Source organism: Abrus precatorius, unplaced genomic scaffold, assembly GCF_003935025.1.
Source record: "Abrus precatorius isolate BTA unplaced genomic scaffold, Abrus_2018 Scaffold10, whole genome shotgun sequence".
Taxonomy (NCBI): Eukaryota; Viridiplantae; Streptophyta; class Magnoliopsida; order Fabales; family Fabaceae; genus Abrus; species Abrus precatorius.
In genome coordinates, this window is record NW_020874292.1 from 23659934 (window position 1) to 23682366 (window position 22433).

Here is a 22433-nt window from a genome sequence, read left to right on the forward strand (position 1 = left end):
ATAAATAAATCAAGCTATAGAATATGGTGATTTGGGATCAGGAATTCAGGAATCCCAATTCTTAAAATTTACAGAATTAGTAGATTAGTTAAAGAAGAACCAATTGGAATAAATAAAAAAATTAAAAGTAGAGATGAGTTATTCTTTTATTGATAAGTGTGTTTGAGAAGAAACTGGAGCAGAAGGGTGTGTAGGAGCAGTTGTAACTCCTCTATCATAACGTCACCACCATCTCCCTTCATTGCATCATCACGTGACTCGGGGCACGTGCCATTCTACCCTGTCAACGCGTAATGTGGTACATCTGCATCAGATTGGACTTGTCAGAACTGAACGATGAAATGTGAAATGATAAAATAAATAAGAATAATTCTAAGGTAACAAGTAACAGATGAATGATCTGTGCACACATTTTTTGTGATTCATATCTCCCAACTTAATTCCTACATGTTCAGTTTATAATTTTTTTTAAAAAATTGCATTTTTTTTAACATTTTCAATTAAGATTTTGAAAATCAAAATGAATAAAACATATATGACTAGCTCACCCACTGAAAATAAATAAAAATCGCAATTTTATAGTGTTTCCTTTTGATGCAAAATTTTAATTTGAATGGGACGTTTTTTGCGTAAATCAATTCAATATTTTAATTAGCTTAGATATAAATATTAATTTCAAATTAATTTTTTTTTATTGAAACGATCATTAAGAGAAATTTATGAGGATGCAAATTATTTTGTAACATGCATTAATATTTCACACGTGAGTAACGAAATTTACATCAATAAAAAATAATTTAGAAGAATTTGAATGAAAAGACTTATAAACCTATTCATTTCTAATTGTAAATTAGGAAGTGTTGTCAAAATTACAATGTTTTAAAAATGAAAAAAAAATATTATTTTGTACTATTTATTTATTAAAATTGAAGTTTCATTTTAATTTTTTTTTACATTTTATCATTAATTATTGACTTAAGACTTTAAGTTTGATTGGTGAAAAAATCTTAAGCAATTGTTATTTATGTTAAAGTTTTGTTCTTTTAATGTTGGACTAAGAAATAAAATTAAGACTGGTGATAGTTAAATAATGATTTTTAATATTAAATAATGAATCAATAAAATTTTATCAAAAAAGTTAAGTTAATATAAAATAATCATTTAGTATATTTTATTAGAAAATTTTCATAATAAATAGTTTTAAATTAATAATTCATGTTTACATCTATTGTACGAGCGTTTGTTTATTTTAAAATTATTATAGTCTTAATTAGAAATATTTAAAAAACACAAACAAATTTTTTTTTTATTTCCGTTTGTAGACAATTTTGATAAACTTTTAGACTGTGTTTAGATAAAAAAATAAAAAAATTATGAAATTTTAAATTTAAAGATATTTAAATTAAATTATTTTAAAATGTTTTATTTAATTGAGTAATTAAATTTATTTTAGTTAGACAAAGTAATAAACAAAATATTTATTATTAATTTCTTTTATGAAAATTTCCTGTTATAAACTTGTAAACATTGCCATCTTTAAGTCTTGCAAGAAATGAAGATAAAGAATTAAATTTAAAATTTGAAATTTGAAATTTGAAAGCGAGTAAAAATGAATGAAAATAGTAATACAAGCAAACAATGAATAGGTTAGAAGACAAGGTAAGTCAATATATAACATTGAGAAAAGAAAAAAGACAAAAATGACAAAGAGAAGAGAGAAATTGAGCTTATAAAAGAATTTTTAAATTCTTATTCTTTTTAATATAATTTATAATTCTCTATTTTAATTTATTAAATTTTTTTAAGTTTAAATTACTTAAAATTGAATATAAAAAAAATTATTTTAACACACATAATTTTAAACTCTCACAAAAATTAAATTTGTTTTCAAAAGTATCCATTTAAATACACTCTTAATCAACTTTTTATCCATCAATTCTATTTTATTTGAATTTTTTGCTTAACTCGTGGACAAGAATTTTCCTCTAACATTTGGTATCCTTAATTTTTCTTTAGAATTTTCTTAATCACAATTTTAAAAAAAGAATATGGGAAATAAAAATTTACTCAAATGATGATTTGAAATTTCAAGCTAAATAAGGTATATATATATTACATGTCCAGTTTTAACTTTGGGCTCATTAATATATTTAGCATGGTTACCTTGGGAATTGCGATTAAGAAAAGTAATATTAAAATATAAAAGTTGTGTGATAATTTAGAAATGCCAGGTGATTTTTTTAATGATTGAATGATTTTAAGGGATTTTTAATCTTAAATATTATATATATTTGTATATGATATCATTTTTATATAAAAACACTCTCCCTTTATATATATAATGAAAATATTATTTTATACAATAATAAAAAATAAAATTTAACTATTAAATATTATTATAAATAGTTAAATTTAAAACATAAAAATCAGAAGATAATTTTAAAAAGTCACATATTATTTTAAGCATTAATGTTACTTCAGAAACTTTTAATCTTCATTATACATGTATATTTATTCATTACAAAATTACAGGAAAAATATGTGAAAATAATAAAAATAAATTTAAATTATTATATCTAACTATAAAGGATAAAGATTAAAATATAAAAATAAAAATCTTAACTGTGCATTATATGGTTACATGATCTAAATTTGTTATTTTTATTTTCATAAAAAAATAAGTCAGTCTCATTGAATATATTCTCTATATATTAGAAACATATTAAGAAAAAGTATATATTTTTTATGTGAGAATAAAAAGTAATAATTAAATTTTACTATGAATAAAAAAAATATAAAATTTATGTGATAATTTTAAATTGTGTTATGACTTCTTTAAGTAACAATATTATTTTTAAAAAATAATATTAATAATTTAAGTATGAATGCAAAATCTAACTTATATTCTATTTTATATTTAAAAATTCCATTAAATATATTTATGCACAGGGATCATATCAAAGAAGGATATTTTTATGTAAAAATAAAATAAAATTTACAGTCATTGGGTTTTATCCTAAATTATTAAAATTAAGATAAACAAATTATGTGATAATTTTAAGATATAACTTTAATAATCTAATAATATATAGGAATAAGATGTCATATACACAAACACTATATGCTTCAGTTTTTGGATCGTAATGATTTAGGTTGAACTTCAGTATAAAAAAAAATTGTTATATATGCATATATAAAAGCAACAGTATTTTATTATCAATTAAGAATAGCATGTAAAAAGGTAAAAGAGAGGTAATAAAATATTTAATAAAAAATTAATGTTATTATATTTTTTAAAATAAGGGTTTTTTTTTCTCAAAATTTTTCTCGCCATATCAGAAGAGAAAACCCTTTTGTCATCAATGTATTAAACAATCAAACTCCTTTTAATCAAATTAATTCATATTGATAAATTTTAAAAACTTTTAAACGTAATGTGCTGTGTTGTTTATAAAAAAAATGTTAACATCTATTAATTTAAAACAATTAAAAATGACTAATTTTGATTACGAAGTATTTATTTTTTAAAATATAAAAATATAATAATTTTTTATAATAAAAATATTATTTTATGAGACATGATCTTCTTATATTAGTGTAAGTCTAAAAAATTTTATATTTGATTTAAATTTTTTATTTAATTTATATCTAAATGAGTTATAATTTATTATTTTATTAATTATTAGATATAAGTTAAATAAAAGACGCAAATCAAATATAAAAAAAACTTAGACTTATAATAATGTGAAAAAATTATTCTCTTATTTTTATACAGTTTAAAATTATCAATAAAATTAAATAAAAAAGTGTAATTTTTACATTTTATTTTTAACAATTTAGTAGTATCATCTATTATTTGAAAGAGGATACTCTAATTTGCAAGGAACTGAATAATGTAATTTTTTTTTATTTAATTAAAATTTACTTAAATAAAAATAAAAAAAATTTCCTTCTCCTTTATGTTTCTCTAACTCCCACACCTCTACCTGCTCTTCTTCTTAAAATTTAAATGGTTTGAATTAAAGTGAATCCAGATCAGAGGAGGATGTATCTTCTAGCTTAACTTGAGATTGAGAGAACACAAGCGAAGCCCAGGAACTTGTTTATGAGATATGATCAATGTGGGCATTAAAGGTTTGCCTAGGAAGCACGAAATGATGTCATAAAGTAAATTCATTAGTAATAGTAAATACTTATATCTATGGAAATCATACATTTTTTTTATGTCATTATTATTTGACTTAATATTTTAATATATCATATTATCATTTAATAATATAAATTTTTTTGCTTTCAATTCTTAAAATTGAAGATAAATAATCAAAGTGATAAAACTATTTTTGAAAGGAAAGTATTTATTATTTAAAAATACAATAAATTATTATATATTTTTTAAATATTTATTATTGTAGATTCTTGAAATAAATTTCAAGATCTAAAATTAATGCATTAAATTATGTAATTTAAATAAAAAATTATCATTATTATTTTGTATTAAAAAATCATAAATATTACAAAATTTAATATATTAATAATATTAAATATACTTTTTAATAAAAAATTTAATATTTTTAATATGTGAATATTGTGTATGAAAAATTATTTATAAATTTTTATATTATAAATAATATTTCCCATATAAAAATTATTTTATTTTAATAGTATTAATCATGTCGCATATAAATTGATACATTGCATAATAAAATCATAAAACTGAAAGAACATACTTTTTGTTATATTATTATTAAATTGAAAATTAATGGAAGACTAGAATTCAACTGTAGCAGTGGGGGGCATGAAAGGAAAGAGAGAGAGAAGGGGAAACAAAGACGAAAGAGAGAGAGAATTTGGCAGCACTGTCATAGCCACCATTTCATTCACCACTGGCCACTGCCACCCAAACCTCTTCCGTTGCCTTCCCTCTACAGCCACCTCAGGTTCTTCTTTGTGGTCCTTCCTATCTACTCTAAAACTATTCTCTTCTTCATAACTTGTTCTTCTTCTCTTCTATTAGTTCTCACTGTTCTGGAACTCACAACAACTCAAACTCATAGAGAAACATCATCCCTGTGAATTACAAGTTTCAGCTCTCCCTTCTCTCCTTCAATCAAAGCTCAGAAATCTCACTGCATTCTTATTTCCCTTCCTCGAACAAAGGGTTGGTGAGAGATGGGATACCCCATTTCTCTTTTTTAACCAAAATATAAAGTTACCTCTATCTGTCTATCCCCGATTGAGACCGTTCCGTTTTGGACTTAGTCCACGTTGCACATCAATCCAGAATCGCCCATATTCAGATAGCAAGTCTTCACCTTTCCTCGTCTTTTCACATGCCCAACACTTCAAATTATGGAAATTTTATTGTGTTTCAAGATTGGGAGAATCCACTGAAATTTAATCCCATCCCATTAAATTATTTCCTTTTACATCCATATTAGCTGTAGATATTCTCATAATTTTTTTTACATCAAAATTAGATATACTTGTTTGTTCTTTTTGTTTAATTGTGGATAGGTGGGAACTCATGCACAAACAAGGTAAGGATCGCCGTGGTTTTGATCATTGTAGATTCTCAGATACATTTTTCAGACACTTAGAACCCATATTCAACCCCTCAAATCTGAAACCCCAGCACACTTTACTCGTACTTTCCCTTAACACCTGCATGCTTCTCCAAATCACTAGCTACCTTCTTAGTATATAAATACAAAAGAACACCCCCCCAAAATACACACATACTCAAAAGTCAAAAAGGCTTGCAGATAGAGAAAAAGGAAAAGACATGGAGCAAGAAGGAGGTGCCAGAGGAAGTGGAGAAGGAGGTGACGTGAGTAAGCAACCACAGGATCGAAGAGCAAAAGATATGCAACAAGGAGATGGACAAGGACAGGTTCAGGCTCAGCCTCCTCCTCAGCAACCCCAAAAGTGTCCTCGTTGTGAATCTCTCAACACCAAATTTTGCTATTACAACAACTATAGCTTGTCACAGCCTCGTTACTTCTGCAAAACATGCAGAAGGTACTGGACCCAAGGTGGAACCTTGAGGAACGTTCCTGTTGGTGGTGGTTGCCGCAAGGGGAAGCGCGCCAAAAATTCTTCATCTTCTGCGGAGAATTCCTCCCGGTCTCAGCCACAACCACTACCACAAGAGGTGGCTCAAACCCAACCATCATTAACAACTGTGGTGAGGGCTAAAGACCCTTCTTCAGTTGTGGCTTCACCCTTCTATCAAGGTGGTGGTGGAGGGTACTTGTCTTCTCTGGCTGCTATTCATTCACTCAACCCATCACACCCTTTTGATCAGTCTTTGAATGTTGGGGGTGACGCCGTGCGTTCTTCTAATTTGGGTCTTCTATCTGGTTTTAATGTTGCTGCTCTTGGCCCACACCGCCCAATTCGTCCACCACACTTGTATCAAATGGGTGGCAATGAAAGGGAGGTGGTGAATCTGTATGCGGGAGAACCAGGTTTGATTAATCCATCTAGCATGGCTCATAGTGGTGCTGTTTCTCAGCATGATTGGACTCACAACTTCATCAATAATAATGCTAGTGATAGGGTCGTTTCTGATGCTTCTTTGTGGAGTACCATCAGCACCACTTCTATTGGTGGCAACTCTGAAAGTACTAGTGCTAGTGCTGGTTCTTCTTCTTTGGTTCCAAATCAATGGCCTAATCTTCCAGGGTATGGCCCTCCGCCGTGATTTCATTGTGCTGGTGCACCCTCCGGTGGACGGCTTAGTTCTAAGCAAATTGATTTGTCTTTTTTATATATATTTGATATTTGATGTCCTTTTAGAGGTATATGATCAGTAGAATAGGTTTATAGCTGGGTGTATTGATCTTGGTTGATTGTGCAAAGATTGGACCCTAGAGAATTTTGTGTTATTGGTAGGGGATTAGCAACCTTAGCATTTTGTTTCTTGTGTCAATAGACAAATTGCATAGAGATTTCTGGGTTGGGTCAGGTTGTTTCCAAATTTTACAAATAATTTATTATTATTATTATTATTGTACAGTTATCAGTTTTTTTTTTTTTTTAAGATTTTGTGTTTTAGATCCTCTGCCTTTTTTGTTACTATCTTGCTCAAAGCAAAGTATGATTTGTTAGTTTAAAACAAAGTCTATAAAGGAATCGATTAACGAGAACTAAGACAAGGTGTGCTAAATGCATGCACAAAGTAAGTGGTGTATTTGTTGAAAAAGTTGATGGAATGGTTCCATATTGGGCATGTGGGTGACTGAAGATATCCAAATTCTCTTTCGCATTAGCGTCTCATTTGTTTTATTTGGGATGGTGTTTTGTGCGCTATACTGTTGAGCTTTAGCTTCCTGGCTTGTTACTACCATGGATGAGTCATCTTAATCCTTGCTCCGCATCTGAGCTAATAATAATGCATGCAAACTGTTACTTGTCCTTGTATTCCGACGTTGTCAATTACAAATCAAAAAGCACATGTGACCTGCATGAGTTTTCCCTTATTATCTGATCATTAACTAACCCATTGTCCACATAGATCTTTCTCTTTTTATTTTTGCTCCTTTTCTTTTGGCAGGATTATATGCACTTAGAATATAGTTTAGAGCAAGCTTTCCCAAATCATAGAAACTAAATTATATGTTAGATGTCACATTAAATTGGACTCAATAGAAATTTATTGTAGAGAGGAGGTGAAATTTTAACTTCAGGAATACCCGCAACTCGAATCAATATAGAAAATTGTTAATTATATAATAATATATGAAAATTGAGATGGAATTTTGGAACTTGCAAGTGAAAATTTGTTTGGGTCATCATTTAATTTAAATTTAAATAAAGTTAATTTTAATCTATTAAATGTGATTAAATTATAAATTTTTATTGAACATATAAAATAATCTTATAACTTAAAAAAAAAAAAACTTTGTAGTATAGTAGCATTTGTGTTATTGTACTTGTACTCCTAAGTTGTACATGAGCATAACCCATGTCAAGGAAAATAGGCTTGGGACGAAATATGTACGAAATGCCGGGGTTCATGGGGTGTGTGAGGTCGTGACTTTCGAGTAAAGCATATCTTTGGTCTGCCATAAGAAGATCTCCAAGCAGAGAGAATATGAAGGCAGTGAAACATCTCAAACATATCTCTCCACTCTGCTGCATCCTTTGTCACACTAGTGTGAAACTTCTGACAAGTGAATGCATCAACACTCACTGGTAGGATTGGAAAATAGCACCATGCCGTCACAAAATTCACTTTCATGGTTTATAATTTCTGATTAAATGTTTACAACTTAAATATTTTGTATGACGATTTTATTTAACCGTACAATGTATTACAGAATTAAAAAATTATATATAGTAATTTTTTAATAAAAATTTAATATAATTAAATGAATTAATACAATTAACTGTTATAATTTTTAATAAAAATTGTTATATATTTTTTATGTTGTGCAATATTGTACAATTTTAAAAAAAAATTATAAAACATTTTATACAGGAGACATAATAATAAATTATGATAAAATGAGTAATATAATAAAATTTTTTAAAAATTAAAAATAAATTAGTACAAAAGCAAGTAAGACACAAACATAAGGATTGAGAATGTCGCTTATAATACAATTTGAGATGGTGTTTTATGAAAAAAATTTATATGTTTTTAAAAAATAAGAGAATATTACTTTTAAAAATAATCATTTCAATGGAAGCGGCACGTGTGTTTTGTTGTATATATTATTTTTTCAGGTTTTGATAACCATGATGAATATGTATTGCCAGTAAAATAAACTCTTTCTCACATTCTCTACATTTTTTTTTCATGCCAAAAGGTTGTGAAAAAGAGGGGAGGAAAGTAAAATAAGTTCATTTTCTAATTATTGGCATAAAAAAAGAAAAATAAAAAAATAAAAAATATAATTAATAGTGTGATTAATGAAAAAAGTAAGAGAAAAATAAAAAGAAGAAAAAGGTAAAGAAAGAAATATAAGAAAGAGAGGTGCATGAAAATCAAAATCCTTCTTATAAAAAGATTTGTGATAAAAAAAAATAATGAGTTTAACAATAATAGCTGTGTTATATAGCCTATGTTATTTATTATATGATTTTTTTTTTCTCTGAGTCAAACTATAATGGTATTGACTTGGCTAATATTATTAATGTTTTTAAAAAAATTATAAAAATGAGATTCAAAATATAATATAAATATTAATAGAATTGTAAAAAGTTATCAAATTTAAAAAATTGTCATCAGAATTTTTTTAAAAATATTAAAAATTATAAATATTAAAATTTGTCAATAATAATTTAGAATATAAAAATAAATAAAAGATCCATAACCAGTATATATACATATATTATATAGTCTAGTAAATAAATTATATAAAAAAGTAGTAATTTGATACAAAATTTTATCCCTTAAACACGTTTGAGAAGCCTTAGAATGAAAGTCACACACAAGATGAGAACGTGGGAGTGGGGAACCTTCTCTATCTCTCCCTCACACTTTACCCCTTTGTTCCTTCATCTCTATATATGGTCGTCTAACATAGCAGTCTTTACTTAAAGCTGCTAGTGACACATGCATGGAGGAACAATCCAGTGTCTAGCTTTAACACCACAATCCAATCCAGCATGATTTTGATGTATACAAGTGTATGTGTGGGACTCTATTTTGCTCGTGCCCTGTGAGAGAATGTATCATTAGCAACTTAGCATGAGCAAGTGGTGGTGGACCCATATGCCACCATATATCACTTGGGCTCCTTACCCTTAATCTACACTTGCGTTGCTTGGACCATATTCTATTGGGTGAGTCATAATCTTTTGCAGTTGAGCACTCATTACCCGGCCAATCAACTAGTTTTACATATTAAGGATTCTCTTAAGTCCTTTTTTTTTTTTCTCTGTTTATTTATTTGGCCAATTATTTTGGTTAGCTGTAATCATGGATCTAAATTCACTCATTTCATGGCTCCAAAGGTATATGAATTGGCGATTTCCTATCTGACACCACGCTATTATAAAAAGTTAATTTTGACTGCTTTTCACCAAAACAAAATATATTTGACTGAACCCCACAAAAACATTATTGTTTTCATGCATAGTATGAAATAGAGATGGTAAGAATGGATTAGTCTGTTTCCATAGTAACAAAATTAACCTATCTCTGCATGTTCCAGGGGAAAACATCTGCTAAAGATATAAAAAAAGGTAAGAAAACAAAAGAGAGAGTATAGTGACCAATAAGTAAGGGGTTTAAATTGTTAATTAATTAAACAAAAACCAAAGACCAATCAATCTAAAAATTGATAAAATAAAAAATTGAAAAATTCCATTATATATTATAGTTTAGGTTCTTTTGATTTAGACCAAAGATTAAATTAAAATAACTTCTACTGGTTAATCCACAGACTCACTCAGTAGTATATATTATAGTTTAATTTGAAATTTGATTTCTATTATTAAAATTAATGTCTTTAAAAAAGAGAATTTTTAAGCAATTGATTATTTTAATAAAATTTTAAAACTTAATAGAGAATATTTTGCATATTATAATTATATTTATGTCATTCATTTATATATATATATATATATATATATATATATAGTAAAATATGCTTTAATTTTGATTTTATATTTTTATTAATTCTATAATTTCAGAATGTAAGAAAATGACCTTATCTAAATTTTAAATAAGATAAAAATAAAAATAAACTCGTTCTAAGACTTTATTTTAATCTAAAGTTTGAATTGTTATTTCTCATTAGAAGTTCTTGTTACAATGAATAATTCCATCATAACAATATACTTTTACATTTGTGCCATTGATTTTCAAAGCTGCCTATAAAATTAATTTTAGATATCCAAAGTTGTGTTTGTATAAGTTTGTGGTTGCAAGAACTGTATTTTATCATGATTTAGATTTATGAATATTCTATTTAAATTCTTGTTCAACAACTTTATATTTTAGTTATATTTCAATAAGACAATATTCAAAACCTTAAACCATCGGTAACTGATTTGCAAAAATAAATAATATTATTAAAAGAAAATTTTTTTCTTAAAACTCCAATTTTGATTTTTTTTTAATTTTGATTAATTAGATAAGTGGACAGAGTCACTTAAAAATGCAAAATTCCCTTATATTTATTTATAAATTTAAAATAATTTTTAACAGAAAAAAACTCAGACCACATAAATCAATAACAAACTCTTAATTATTTTCAGTTTGATCTCACCATTATGAATTTATCACTTTTATTTTTTTAATTATTAATATATAAATATCATATTAAACTTTTAACTAATTAAAGTGAATTGGGAATGCTATAAATCTATCAAAACATTTTTAAGGGATATCTTACCAAGAAAGTTCACTCAAATTCATTTAATGTGGCTATTAATTGCAATAGTATTTATATTTTTAGGAAATACTGAAAATAATTATTAGTTTTGTTGGTAGCCACTTTTACTCTTGTAATGGCTAAACACTAAGAAATAGTACGGGGATGTACAAATTCAATGAGTTTTGAAACCTTTACCAAAGGAGAAAGAGTTTCACTTTTAGTGCTAATTTTGGAAAGTTTTTATAAATCTGTTTACCTTTCTATATTACTTTTGAGTTTTTTAGGATAACTTTAGCAAAAATTCAAATTATGTCAGTGATAACTTTACTTCTAGACGTTTTTCCTATTTTCGAACCTCAACTAATCCCAATATCTTTATTTTTTTTTTTTAACCTTTAGTGAGAAACGAAGGTTGTTTCACAAACCAAGTATACTCACCATTTTTAAGTACTGAATTTGGATTTTCTATAGCTGAGATTTCACCTGCATTCTGTACTACTAAAAAAAAGTGTACATTTAACAATAAACCAAAAAATGCAGACTATAAAACGTGGGAGGGCTTTGAATTGCAACTACAAGGTCTTGCATGGAAGCGATCCTCTTCATTTTTGTAAATTTTATTTTTGAAGAAAAAAATTGTTGGCAAAACATTTTTTAAGATACTAATTATTAGTTAAAATATATTAAAAATTATAAAAACATATAAAAATTAAGAGTAAAATTTATTTATTTATTTGTGATTCTTAATAAATTAATTAATAGTTACAAATGTGTTATTAGTGCTTTTCCTTTTAGTATTATTTGAAAAAATTAAAAGGAAAATACTAATAAAAAATAAAATTTTCTACACTTTCATAAAAGTTATTTCATCTCTTGTAATTTCTTATAATTGAATCTTTAATAATGTTAATATTTGCATAAAAGTTCAATATAAATAATTTAAAACATATTAATATCAATCCTTAAGTATGCAAAGCTACATACATTTAGAGGATTTATGATCCCCCAATTGTTTTTATTTTATATGCAACATCAATTTATTAAAAATTAATGTGTATTTAGCTAATGTTATTTAAGAAGAATAATATACTATTTTTATTATGTTGATTATTATATTAATTATACAATTTTTTAATTTTTGTTAATTTTGAAAAAAATATTTGTTAGCAAATTAAATCTTTTAAATATCAAGTGTCGTTTTCTAGGAAATAACAGTTCCATGAAGTTTTGGTCGCTGTTTGTTTAGCGTAATCATCATGGGCTAATGGAATGTGTCTCGATCATTACTTGACAAATTGGCCACATATTCCTCCGTCGGTTAAGGCCTATACAGACAAAATTATTTATAAGTAGATAATAAACTTAAAAGAATGTGAAAAAGAAACACTTGAAAGTATTATTATGCACAACAATCGTTATAAATTAATTTCTTACAATTAAGAAATACGAGTTAACATTGACTAATAAAAGCGAAGGCATCAAAAAATCTAAAACAGAGGAAAAAGTGTATAGGGTGGTGGGGGAATTTATTCGATTCTTTTCTTTAGGCTGAAGAAGAAGGCATATTATTCTCCAACACACATTTCAACCTAGTTTGACTTGGTTCCAACAAAACATTTTCAAACATTCCCTAGTTGTTTTGGGTTGGGTTTCCTTGCGACTAAAGTTTTAAAGTTTAGTTGATGTCTTCCACAGAAAAAGATTGTGGTTGTGAGTTGTGACGAAATCTGTGCACTCATGCCATACAACTGCTCGTGTCTGGTTTGTGACTAGTTGTCATATTTCTAATTGGCTTCCATCGAGAATGATTTTGGTGGAGGGTTTCTCTGCTTTATAATATTATTTAACCAAAATGTTGTTAATGAATTTGGTGGAGTGTGAGAAAACGGTAAAGGATTATGTTGAGGAAAATATTAATATTATAAACTCTCGTTTTCAATGGCAATAAAATACAATATATTATTTGTCTTGTGTTATTATGTTAGATTATGTTTGTTGAAAACAATGGGAAAGAGTTATTGGGGGAAAATAAATTCCAAGAGAGACATTTATAAACATATAATTTTATATTTCGGCAAGTTTCTATTCATCGGTTGCATTGGTTTGGAATTCACTTAAAATTTTGTTAGTTTTAACTTTGGCATTAGTGTTGGAGTATATTTTGTAAGCACATTGCCTTTTTATTTTTCACTTCAAACATTTTATCATTGCAGCAAATTCAACACTACTGCCTCACATTTAACTCATCCTATCATTCTTATAAATTATAATTTTTGGCCTTAAATGATCGAATTCGTGGTATTATATATTGAATGAATAAATGTATCTATTTTTATGGACAAATGATGAATATCTCGTTAGCACAAATTTTATAAAAAATAAAAAATATATAATAATTAATGCATCTGATAAAAATTGTTTATTTCTGATATTTAACAAAAAAATAAATTATCAGGAGTTATTTTTTATAAATAAGACCTGAAGTAGTACTATAGAAGCTCGTTAAACTCAATATGTTAGTAGGTTCAAAATCATATTTAATTTAATATGGTTTATTTGAATTAATTGTTGTGTATAATTTATTCATGTATTCGTACATGCTAGATACGTAATTTAACCATTGTACTCAAAATCATAGTTAATATTTATTATTTGTAAATAGTTTTGTAAATTTGAGTAAGAGAAAATTTAAGTTTTAAAACCATAAAAGTAACCGAGAAAGAAAAATTAACTGTATGGATTTGCAAGTTTCTGCCTTGAAGGCCGGAGGCCCATTCTAGCTAGGAATTGGCAATGGGGCCTAAACCCCTAAGGTCCATATGTTTCTATATTTTTAATTTTTTCTTCATCACAACATCCGGTCATTAGTTGACAAAATATAAAAAATACAATAATTATAAATAAAATTTGATACACTATAACAAACAATTGATTAAATATAAAACAAACAATTCATTATACATTACATTATTATAAAATTAAATATATAATTGACAATTAATTAAATATATAAATATAATAATTAATGTTTATATATTTTTCTAAATATATAATTAGAAAATTAATGACACATTAATAAAGTCAAATAAAATAATTTAAAAAATAAATTACTTACATTAAGAGTTTATTTATAATATAATCAATAAAATTAAGTCAATATAAATTATTATTCATCTATGTGTCAATTATATCAACTATCTTTTTTTTTTACTTAAATTGTTTGCTCTCTACTCTCACTTCCTCCCTTCTTTCACTTTTTACTCTTATTTCCTCCCTTCTTTCTTCATGTTCAATCTTTAAATAGTTATATAAGTCGATTTGAGTTAATTAGAACAAAACTAAAGTTAATTATAATTAAATTTTATAATTAATTTATAATTAAATTTTTTAAAATGAGGCTAACATCTTCCAATTTGTTGTATGAAGTAAAACAAAAAATATATTTTTTAAAAATTTTCAAATATTTTGGATCCTTGAATAAGATTAGATGGTTAAAAATAAAAAACAAGAAACTAGTCATACAAGCTAAATTTATAAAAGAATATATTGGTAATTTTATATATGTTCATATTCTTCATTCTCTTCCTCTTCTTCTTTGTATAAATTATGATTCATAAAATAAAGAATTTACAAATAATAGAACTCTTTACACATAAAAATATATAAAAAAAATAAAAAACTAGTAAATGTTGAAATTTTAGAATTTATTTTTTTCAAATCTCCTTTGCATGTTTAAATTAGACAAATCTTAAAAATTTATTTGAAATAAATATATAATTTATATAAATTTAAGCTCAATACTAAAAGTTACGACTCTTAAAAGTTTACACCTTAAATACAACAATGTTATATATATATATATAAACCTTACTTTTTACATCAATTTTCTATTGATGTAGAAAGTATATATTTAAAAAAAAAAAAACTTTTTACATTAATTTTCTTATAAAAATAATTTAGAAAGTAACATTTTTATGTTGATTTTTTTAAGAGAATTGATATGAAAAATACATATACAATTTACTTTTTTACTTTTTATGACTAAGATTTAATATATGTTACTTATCCATTTTTTTTTAATTTTAGTCATTGATTACTACAAAATCAAATTGATAATCTTAAATGATTTATAATTTGCTTATTCAGAAGTATTACTTTTTTAATTTTCTTACTTTTCAAAGTAAATAGAAAAACGTTAGTCTCACTTATTTTTTTGTACTAAATTAAAGTTAATTACAGTCAATTTCTTTAAAAATATCAAATGAGAACTAAAATTGATTGAATCTGACTTCTTTTATATAAAAGTTGACTAAAATTGACTTCATTATAAATTAAAATGCAACATTTATGTAAACTAAAGCACTTAGGAGCACATGTGTAATATACTATTTAAATTTTTTTATTTACATAAAAAATTCTTTTTTTTTATCTCTTTCTATTATATTACCATTTGCTTTCCTTATTCTCTTTCCTTCACCCACATAGGACATAATTATTATATTTGATAACTAAAATTCTATAAATTAAGTTAATTTTTCAAAATTAATTTAAGAATTAAAATAATATTTGTATTAGTTTCTTAAAGAAGAAAACACCATTTATAGTCTAATTATTTTTTAAAAAGATTTATGGTCTAATTGTTTTTGCATTGTGTACTCTTTAACTACCTTTTCCGGATAGCAAAACTAAACTACATAAGAAGTTAAAACTTGTATACAAGCAAACTCTTAATTAATAGTTGTTGGTTGCACAGGTAATGAATCCCAATTAATTAACATATATATTATTATAACCCATTGGCTATAAATGTTGAAAATGAAGTTACCAAAGCAGTTAAAATTACGGGTAGGAATGTTTGATTTTGTTGTTTTAACTACTAAAATTTAACGTATCATATATAATTATTTCTATTATTATTTATTGTGTATTCATTGTATAACTTAGAGGGACATTTAAAAAAATAATTTCGTAATATTTTTCTTGATAGTGACTAAGAGTACGAATGATCTGTTATACAAACGAGCTCATTGTTGATAACCTCAAGCAATGCCAGTTGATTGAATGAAACTTGTGTGATTCCTCCGCTGCTAAATCTAACTCATTGAAGGCATCTTCTTTCTACAAACACACTTGGGTGCAAATAGTAGAATAGAATCTCTGAACATCATGGAATGGAATCCTTTCTTTACGTAGCAATAAGCAGATTCTCAGGCTCTCCTAGATCGTTTCCATTGCAACTTTTTGTTTGAAATCTCCGTACGGAAAACAAGAGTTGCAAGTGGGTGTGTAAACAAAATAACTGAAAAGGAATTAAGAGACAAAATAATGACCTTATAAGTACTCCTACGAGAAGGAGTTGTTGACTTACTGTCTTGAGTTTTGGGTCAAGAGTTCAGACGTTAGACTAATTATCACTACAAAAAGTCCCCATTTAAACAACGCTGCAACCTGCAAACTTCTCAAATGTTTAAAGCCTTGTTTTAATTTGATCTATCTGTTTTCCCAATCTCTAAACGTAAATGGATTAATGGACTTGAGCTTGAAGCATGGGAATCAACCAACTTGTTCGAAGTACATGGTTATATGTATATTACACAGTTGAAATTCAATAATATAAGAATTCAAACTTATTAAAATATCACTTTCAACGGTTTTTTTTTTATTATCAAAAACGTGAATTTATTTAACTAAACCATTGAATTTTTTATATATTTTAATATTAATTATTTATATAAAAATTTCAAAATTTTATATTTATAAATATATATAGTCTAATAGTAATTATTTATTTATATTTTAAATAATATATTATATGTTTAAATAAAATAAAGAGATGAAGTATTAATGAATATTTAAATTATGTAAAAATTTGTTAATTTAATATATTTTATAAGAATTTTAAATTTAAATATTCGATTGATAAAATTATTTTTTATTAAAAGAAAAAGTGAAAAAAAATAATGACACAATTTTGTTAACCTGAGCTTTTAAATATGATGTTAAAGGAGATAAAAAAGAATTAGTACATTAAAATATAAAATATTTAAGAGTATATTTGTTTCTATTTTTAAAATAATTTTCTGTTTTTAAAAGTAAAATATAATACAAATTTGTTTTATTTTTAAGAACAGAAAAAATTTTAAATTGAGAAACAAACTTGCCCTTATATTTTCATTTTGTTTTTTATTTTTTTTATTTTAACGTGAGCCCTTAACGTTAAGAAAATGGTTAATTCTAGAGTAAAAGAAAGCTTGCTGCATGTATCTTGTTATGCTTGATTTTACCTCTAATATTTATCATGTTTTCTTCCGTGCGTTAGTTATTATACGAACACATATATATATTTTACTATACTTTTTATAAATTTTTTATCATATAATTTATTTTATCTCACACTTTCTCTTTCCCTTTTATCTTTCTCCTATACTAGTTGTTTAAAAAATGATATGAATAGAGTTTCTCTTCTAAATATCACCTGAATTGAAATATACAGACGAAATGTCCCTTCTTCCTATAGGACAGCACGAATCCAAACCCTGCTCGAGTTCCCAACGTGTGCAAGAGATAACAGCTAGATTCCCTAGGCCATCTTACAATTACGTACCATTCCAGCATGCCCATTTGCTTAGAGTGTGAAACAGATGCTCATGTGTCTAAAAAGATACATAGATAAATATTCTGTGCATGGACCAAAGTTTCTCAGAAACATTAGAGAGAACAAGGTTGAACATGTGTAAAAACAAACCACCGACATTCATTAATCACCCTCTCTTCTCTTCTATTAAAACCATTATACCCAACATATTCCCATTTGCCATATCCAAAACAAATATCATCACAAAGTTAACAAAAATGAAACCAATATTATTAGTTCCTTTCTGCAAGGACAGCATCATGTACCCAGTAAATCCCCTACCCCACCTAGCTAATCACAGCTAGTACATTACAAAGTAATTAAGAAAAGATATGTCATCGCATATATACATAACAAAATGAAAGACCAACTTACTCAACCATACAGGATTTCCACAGAGAACACTGCACAGACGGGGGTGGTAGCCACTGTGAGACTATGAGAGAAGCGGATCAGAGGTTCCTCTCAGCGCAAATTACGCAATTCCCAACCTTGGCATATAAAACTAACAGGCTGAAGAGTAATTGTATTTGCAGTATGCAGCTGACATGATCTCTCGGATCCAAAAACCTCTCACCTTTAGCTTTCCCATTTTTCTTTCAAGTATTTTTTTCTTCGTCTTTTTCAACAAATTTTGATGTAAGTAAACCCGACCCATATTGAACCCCCCCCCCCCCCCCCCAAAAAAAAAAAAGTAAAATTAAAAGCAAAAGATGACCTTAAACAAAGGGGAGAGTGACAAAGTTGAAAACCATAGTTTTTCTAGATCAGAGAAGTGACTGATGGACCAATATTAGCTTGATCATTCCAAACACTCATAGCCGTTGGTGTATTCCAATAAAGCGAAGGATCGTACAAGCCCACATGCTCGATCTGGTTTTGGCAAGCACCATTCCACTCCAACCTGCTGTTTTGTCCTAATTCCACTTTCACATCTTTTAAAGCCACCATCTCTGCCTCATTGCTATTTCTTGCCATTTGCAGCTGCTCCAGTGGGGCTAAGCCCTGCTGGAATCTGTTGCTATCAATAACATCTTTCAATCCACCGATGATATTGAGCTTTTGTTGCATCAGAGTCGAGCTCAATAGAGAAGACATAACTGGAGTAGTAGTGGATGTAGAAGTTGAAGAAGAACTAAAGATGGAATTATAATTACTTGAAACAAGTATATTATTTGAAATAAACCCATTCCTCTGGCTATAACCATTATTATTATCAGCAGCTTGATTGGATATAATCCCGGATGAAAAACCCAATCCAAGGGCATTATTCAGCTGATGAGGCTGAAGATCATACCCAGAACTTGAGACTCTAGAATTGAACCTTGGGAATGGAAGACTCACATCGCTAGAGTTACTGGGTAACCCATAAAACAAAGGGTTGACATGATTTGAGGTTGAAGCAGTGTCGATCTGGGCTTGTGAAGCTGCAGTAGGAGCTGAAGAAGAAGAAGAAGCAGTGTCAATGGCAGAGGAGGTGGTGACCATAGGGCGCTTGACACGCTTGTTTTTTCTGCATCCACCACCAACAGGAACATTCCTGAGGGTTCCACCTCTTGTCCAATAGCGTTTGCAGGCTTTGCAGAAGTGTCTTGGCTGTGACAAACTGTAGTTGTTGTAGTAACAAAACTTGGTGTTTGATGAGTCACAGCGAGGGCACTTGAGGGCATGTTGTTGTTGTTGTTGCTGCTGATGCTGAAGATCTTGACCTGGTTTTTCCATTACCCTACTACCACTTGAGGAACCCATCGAGACCTTATGATCGTCTATTATCTGATGAAGTGAAAAATTAGAGGATACGAAAAACAAAATAAAATACAAAAAGAAAGATCCAGTTTAAGGTGGCGTTCTTCTAGCTAGGGTATGATAACAAACACAGTGTAGATATTCTCTTCCAAAAGCAAAGCAACAAAATTGCACTGGTCATGTATTTGTCTAATAATTGTGTGTGTGTGTGTGTGTGTGAGAAGAGAGAGAGAGAGAGAGAGAGAGAGAGAGAGAGAGAGAGAGAGAGATGAATTACCTGTGGCCATTGGTTAGTGGTTGGAGGAATGAGTACCATTTTCTCAGAGTTACCCGACATTTTGCTCACTCAAAGGAATCCCTTCAAAACAAAGAGTAAACAGACAAAGAGCAGACGTGAGTCTCGGTTCAATTAAGGTTTCAAATAGTTTGCCAGTTTAAGGGAGGGATGTGAGAGACTAAAAATTTGAAAGCATGCCAGTTGAACTTAATGAATGAATTAGATGATAAGTATTTAGTGTATATTATTGTGTTCTTTAACCATTGTCGTTATTATCATGATTAAAAAATAATAAACATTTTTTATTAAAAATTAAAATATTAAATATATTAATAATATTAAATGTTATACTCCCTGATATATCATTTATGAAAAATAATTATATATTACCATTTTCTTAAATGTAAGAAATAAAAATTTATTTTTAAATACATTAGTTGTTAAAAAATTTATACTTTATTTATTATAAAATTTGAATTAATAAAACATTCACCATTACTCGTATATAAATTCATATATATATATATAATATTAATTTGACTATTTATCATTATAAGTATTTTTAATATATACTATAAATTTATAGTATATAATTACTTTTTTATTTCACTTGACAAGTGTGGTTTAAATCAGAATACAGATTATTACTATGACTAAACGGATGTGATTTTTTTTTTTTTTCACATTTCAATTTTCATGTCAGCTAACATTATTTTCCTTCTGTTTCTTTATTTTTTTAATCTTATTTATTTCATTCTCTTTCTTCTTTTTATAGTGTTATAACCTCGTTTATTTTTTTTAAAAAAATTGAATAAGTAATTAAAATAATGTTTGTTTGATAACCTTTAAGATACTAAACACTCCGAGTAAAAGAGAAATAGAAAAAGATAACATGCAATAAGAGAGGTAATTAAAAAAAGATATTTAATAATCATTGTATTCTTATGAAATAATTTAATTAAATTTTTTATAATTTTTTATTTATCTCTATCATATATATTATTCATCTTATTTTATATCTCTTTCAGTTGTAGAAAAAGATAAAACAACAAATAAAAGTAGCATTTCTCAAAATAAAAAGAAGTGTAAGATAAATATAAAAAATAGAATTGGTAGAGGAATTAGAAAAAGACATTCAAAATCCAAGAGGAAAGAGGAAAAATAATAAAATATATTATTCATATCATTTTTTATATATTATTTTATCCCTTTTCATTAAATAAAATACTATATACTAGTATTATACAACTAGCATTTTTCAAGTGATTTGGGAGTATTATCCAATGAAAGCACAGTTTAAGGAAATAAAATATTTTAAATAAAATAAAATGTTTAATATATTATAAATACAAAAAATTAAAAATATTTAAGAAAGTAAGTCAAAGTTACACAGACCAACAGTAGACACTGGTTCCACGCATCAGTGCCCAACATTCCCTCGTAGTTGTACATAGGGAATCAACTAAGAAATAGTATGAAGAAGGAACCCCTAAAAAGCCCAATGCCCTATGAGAATCGCCCTGCTCCAATTAGTGTTATGATTTTATCGACAGACACAAGAATTAGAATTTTAACTTGAAATATAGTTCTAATGTGAAATTTTAACTGGAACTAAATATGAGAAAACATGCAATCGCATTAATCAATAAATGGTACATATTGTGAGCAAGCAAAACAAAATTTTCTGTCTTTTTAAAGGGATTGCGAGACAAATTAAGAAACTGTACAAGTAAAGACAAGAAAATTAAAAGGCTTTTGTGTTCATATTTTAATAATTTTTTTAATTCTTCTAAATGAGTTTTTTTTGTTTAGTCTCTCTAATGCTTATTTAGTCTATTAATATATTATTAAGTATCAGTTCTTTTTTGAGCCACATAGTTAGAGTGATAGAAGTAATAGTTCATGAGAAAATAAGAATAAAACAAATCATTTGAAGAGAGTAAAATAAAAATTTATTATAATGCAAGGACAAAAATATATTTAAGTCAAATTAAAATCTTAACCGAGTCATTGAAAATGTAATAACGTTAAAAATTCAAAAAATGATTTTATTCTACATAATAATTTTATTCTATTTACGTTTGTGTTGTATTTATATATTATGGAGTATAAGATCCAAAAATAGAGAAAAGGCCAGCATGTGGTTGTCTATTTCTCAAGGCCCGATCATAGTAAGACCAGGCTTTGCTGTTAAGAACATCTTGCTATGCTTGTTCTTTCTTCTCTCAAACATAATTTGGCCACGACAATTTCGGTTTTTATTTTATAGTTTCTTTTATTGACTCCTTAAAATATCAATCTAAAGTAAATTATAAATATTGAATAAAAATGTTTATAAAAGAATTATTAAAAGAATAATGTTTGATTTTAAAAGAATTAGATTTCTATAAAATATGAAATATGTCATAATTAACATTATTATATGGTTTAGTAAGAATTGTGAAGT

The 22433-nt window shown here is 26.8% G+C and overlaps 2 protein-coding genes across 2 annotated transcripts; one reads left to right on the plus strand and one right to left on the minus strand.

The window, feature by feature from the left end:
• Window positions 1–4858: 4858 nt before the first annotated feature.
• LOC113852801 (dof zinc finger protein DOF5.3-like) lies at window positions 4859–8859 on the plus strand. The gene has a single exon (XM_027483172.1). The coding sequence runs from the start codon at window positions 5783–5785 to the stop codon at window positions 6701–6703; it is 921 nt and encodes a 306-aa protein (XP_027338973.1). The 5' UTR covers window positions 4859–5782; the 3' UTR covers window positions 6704–8859.
• A 9222-nt stretch (window positions 8860–18081) lies between these two features.
• On the minus strand, window positions 18082–20108 carry LOC113847229 (dof zinc finger protein DOF1.4). Its single transcript, XM_027476207.1, has 2 exons — window positions 19988–20108; window positions 18082–19737 (listed from the first exon to the last, which is right to left on the minus strand). Exons 1-2 carry the CDS (start codon window positions 20045–20047, stop codon window positions 18727–18729), a joined length of 1071 nt encoding a protein of 356 aa, XP_027332008.1. The 5' UTR covers window positions 20048–20108; the 3' UTR covers window positions 18082–18726.
• Between the last annotated feature and the right edge of the window lie 2325 nt (window positions 20109–22433).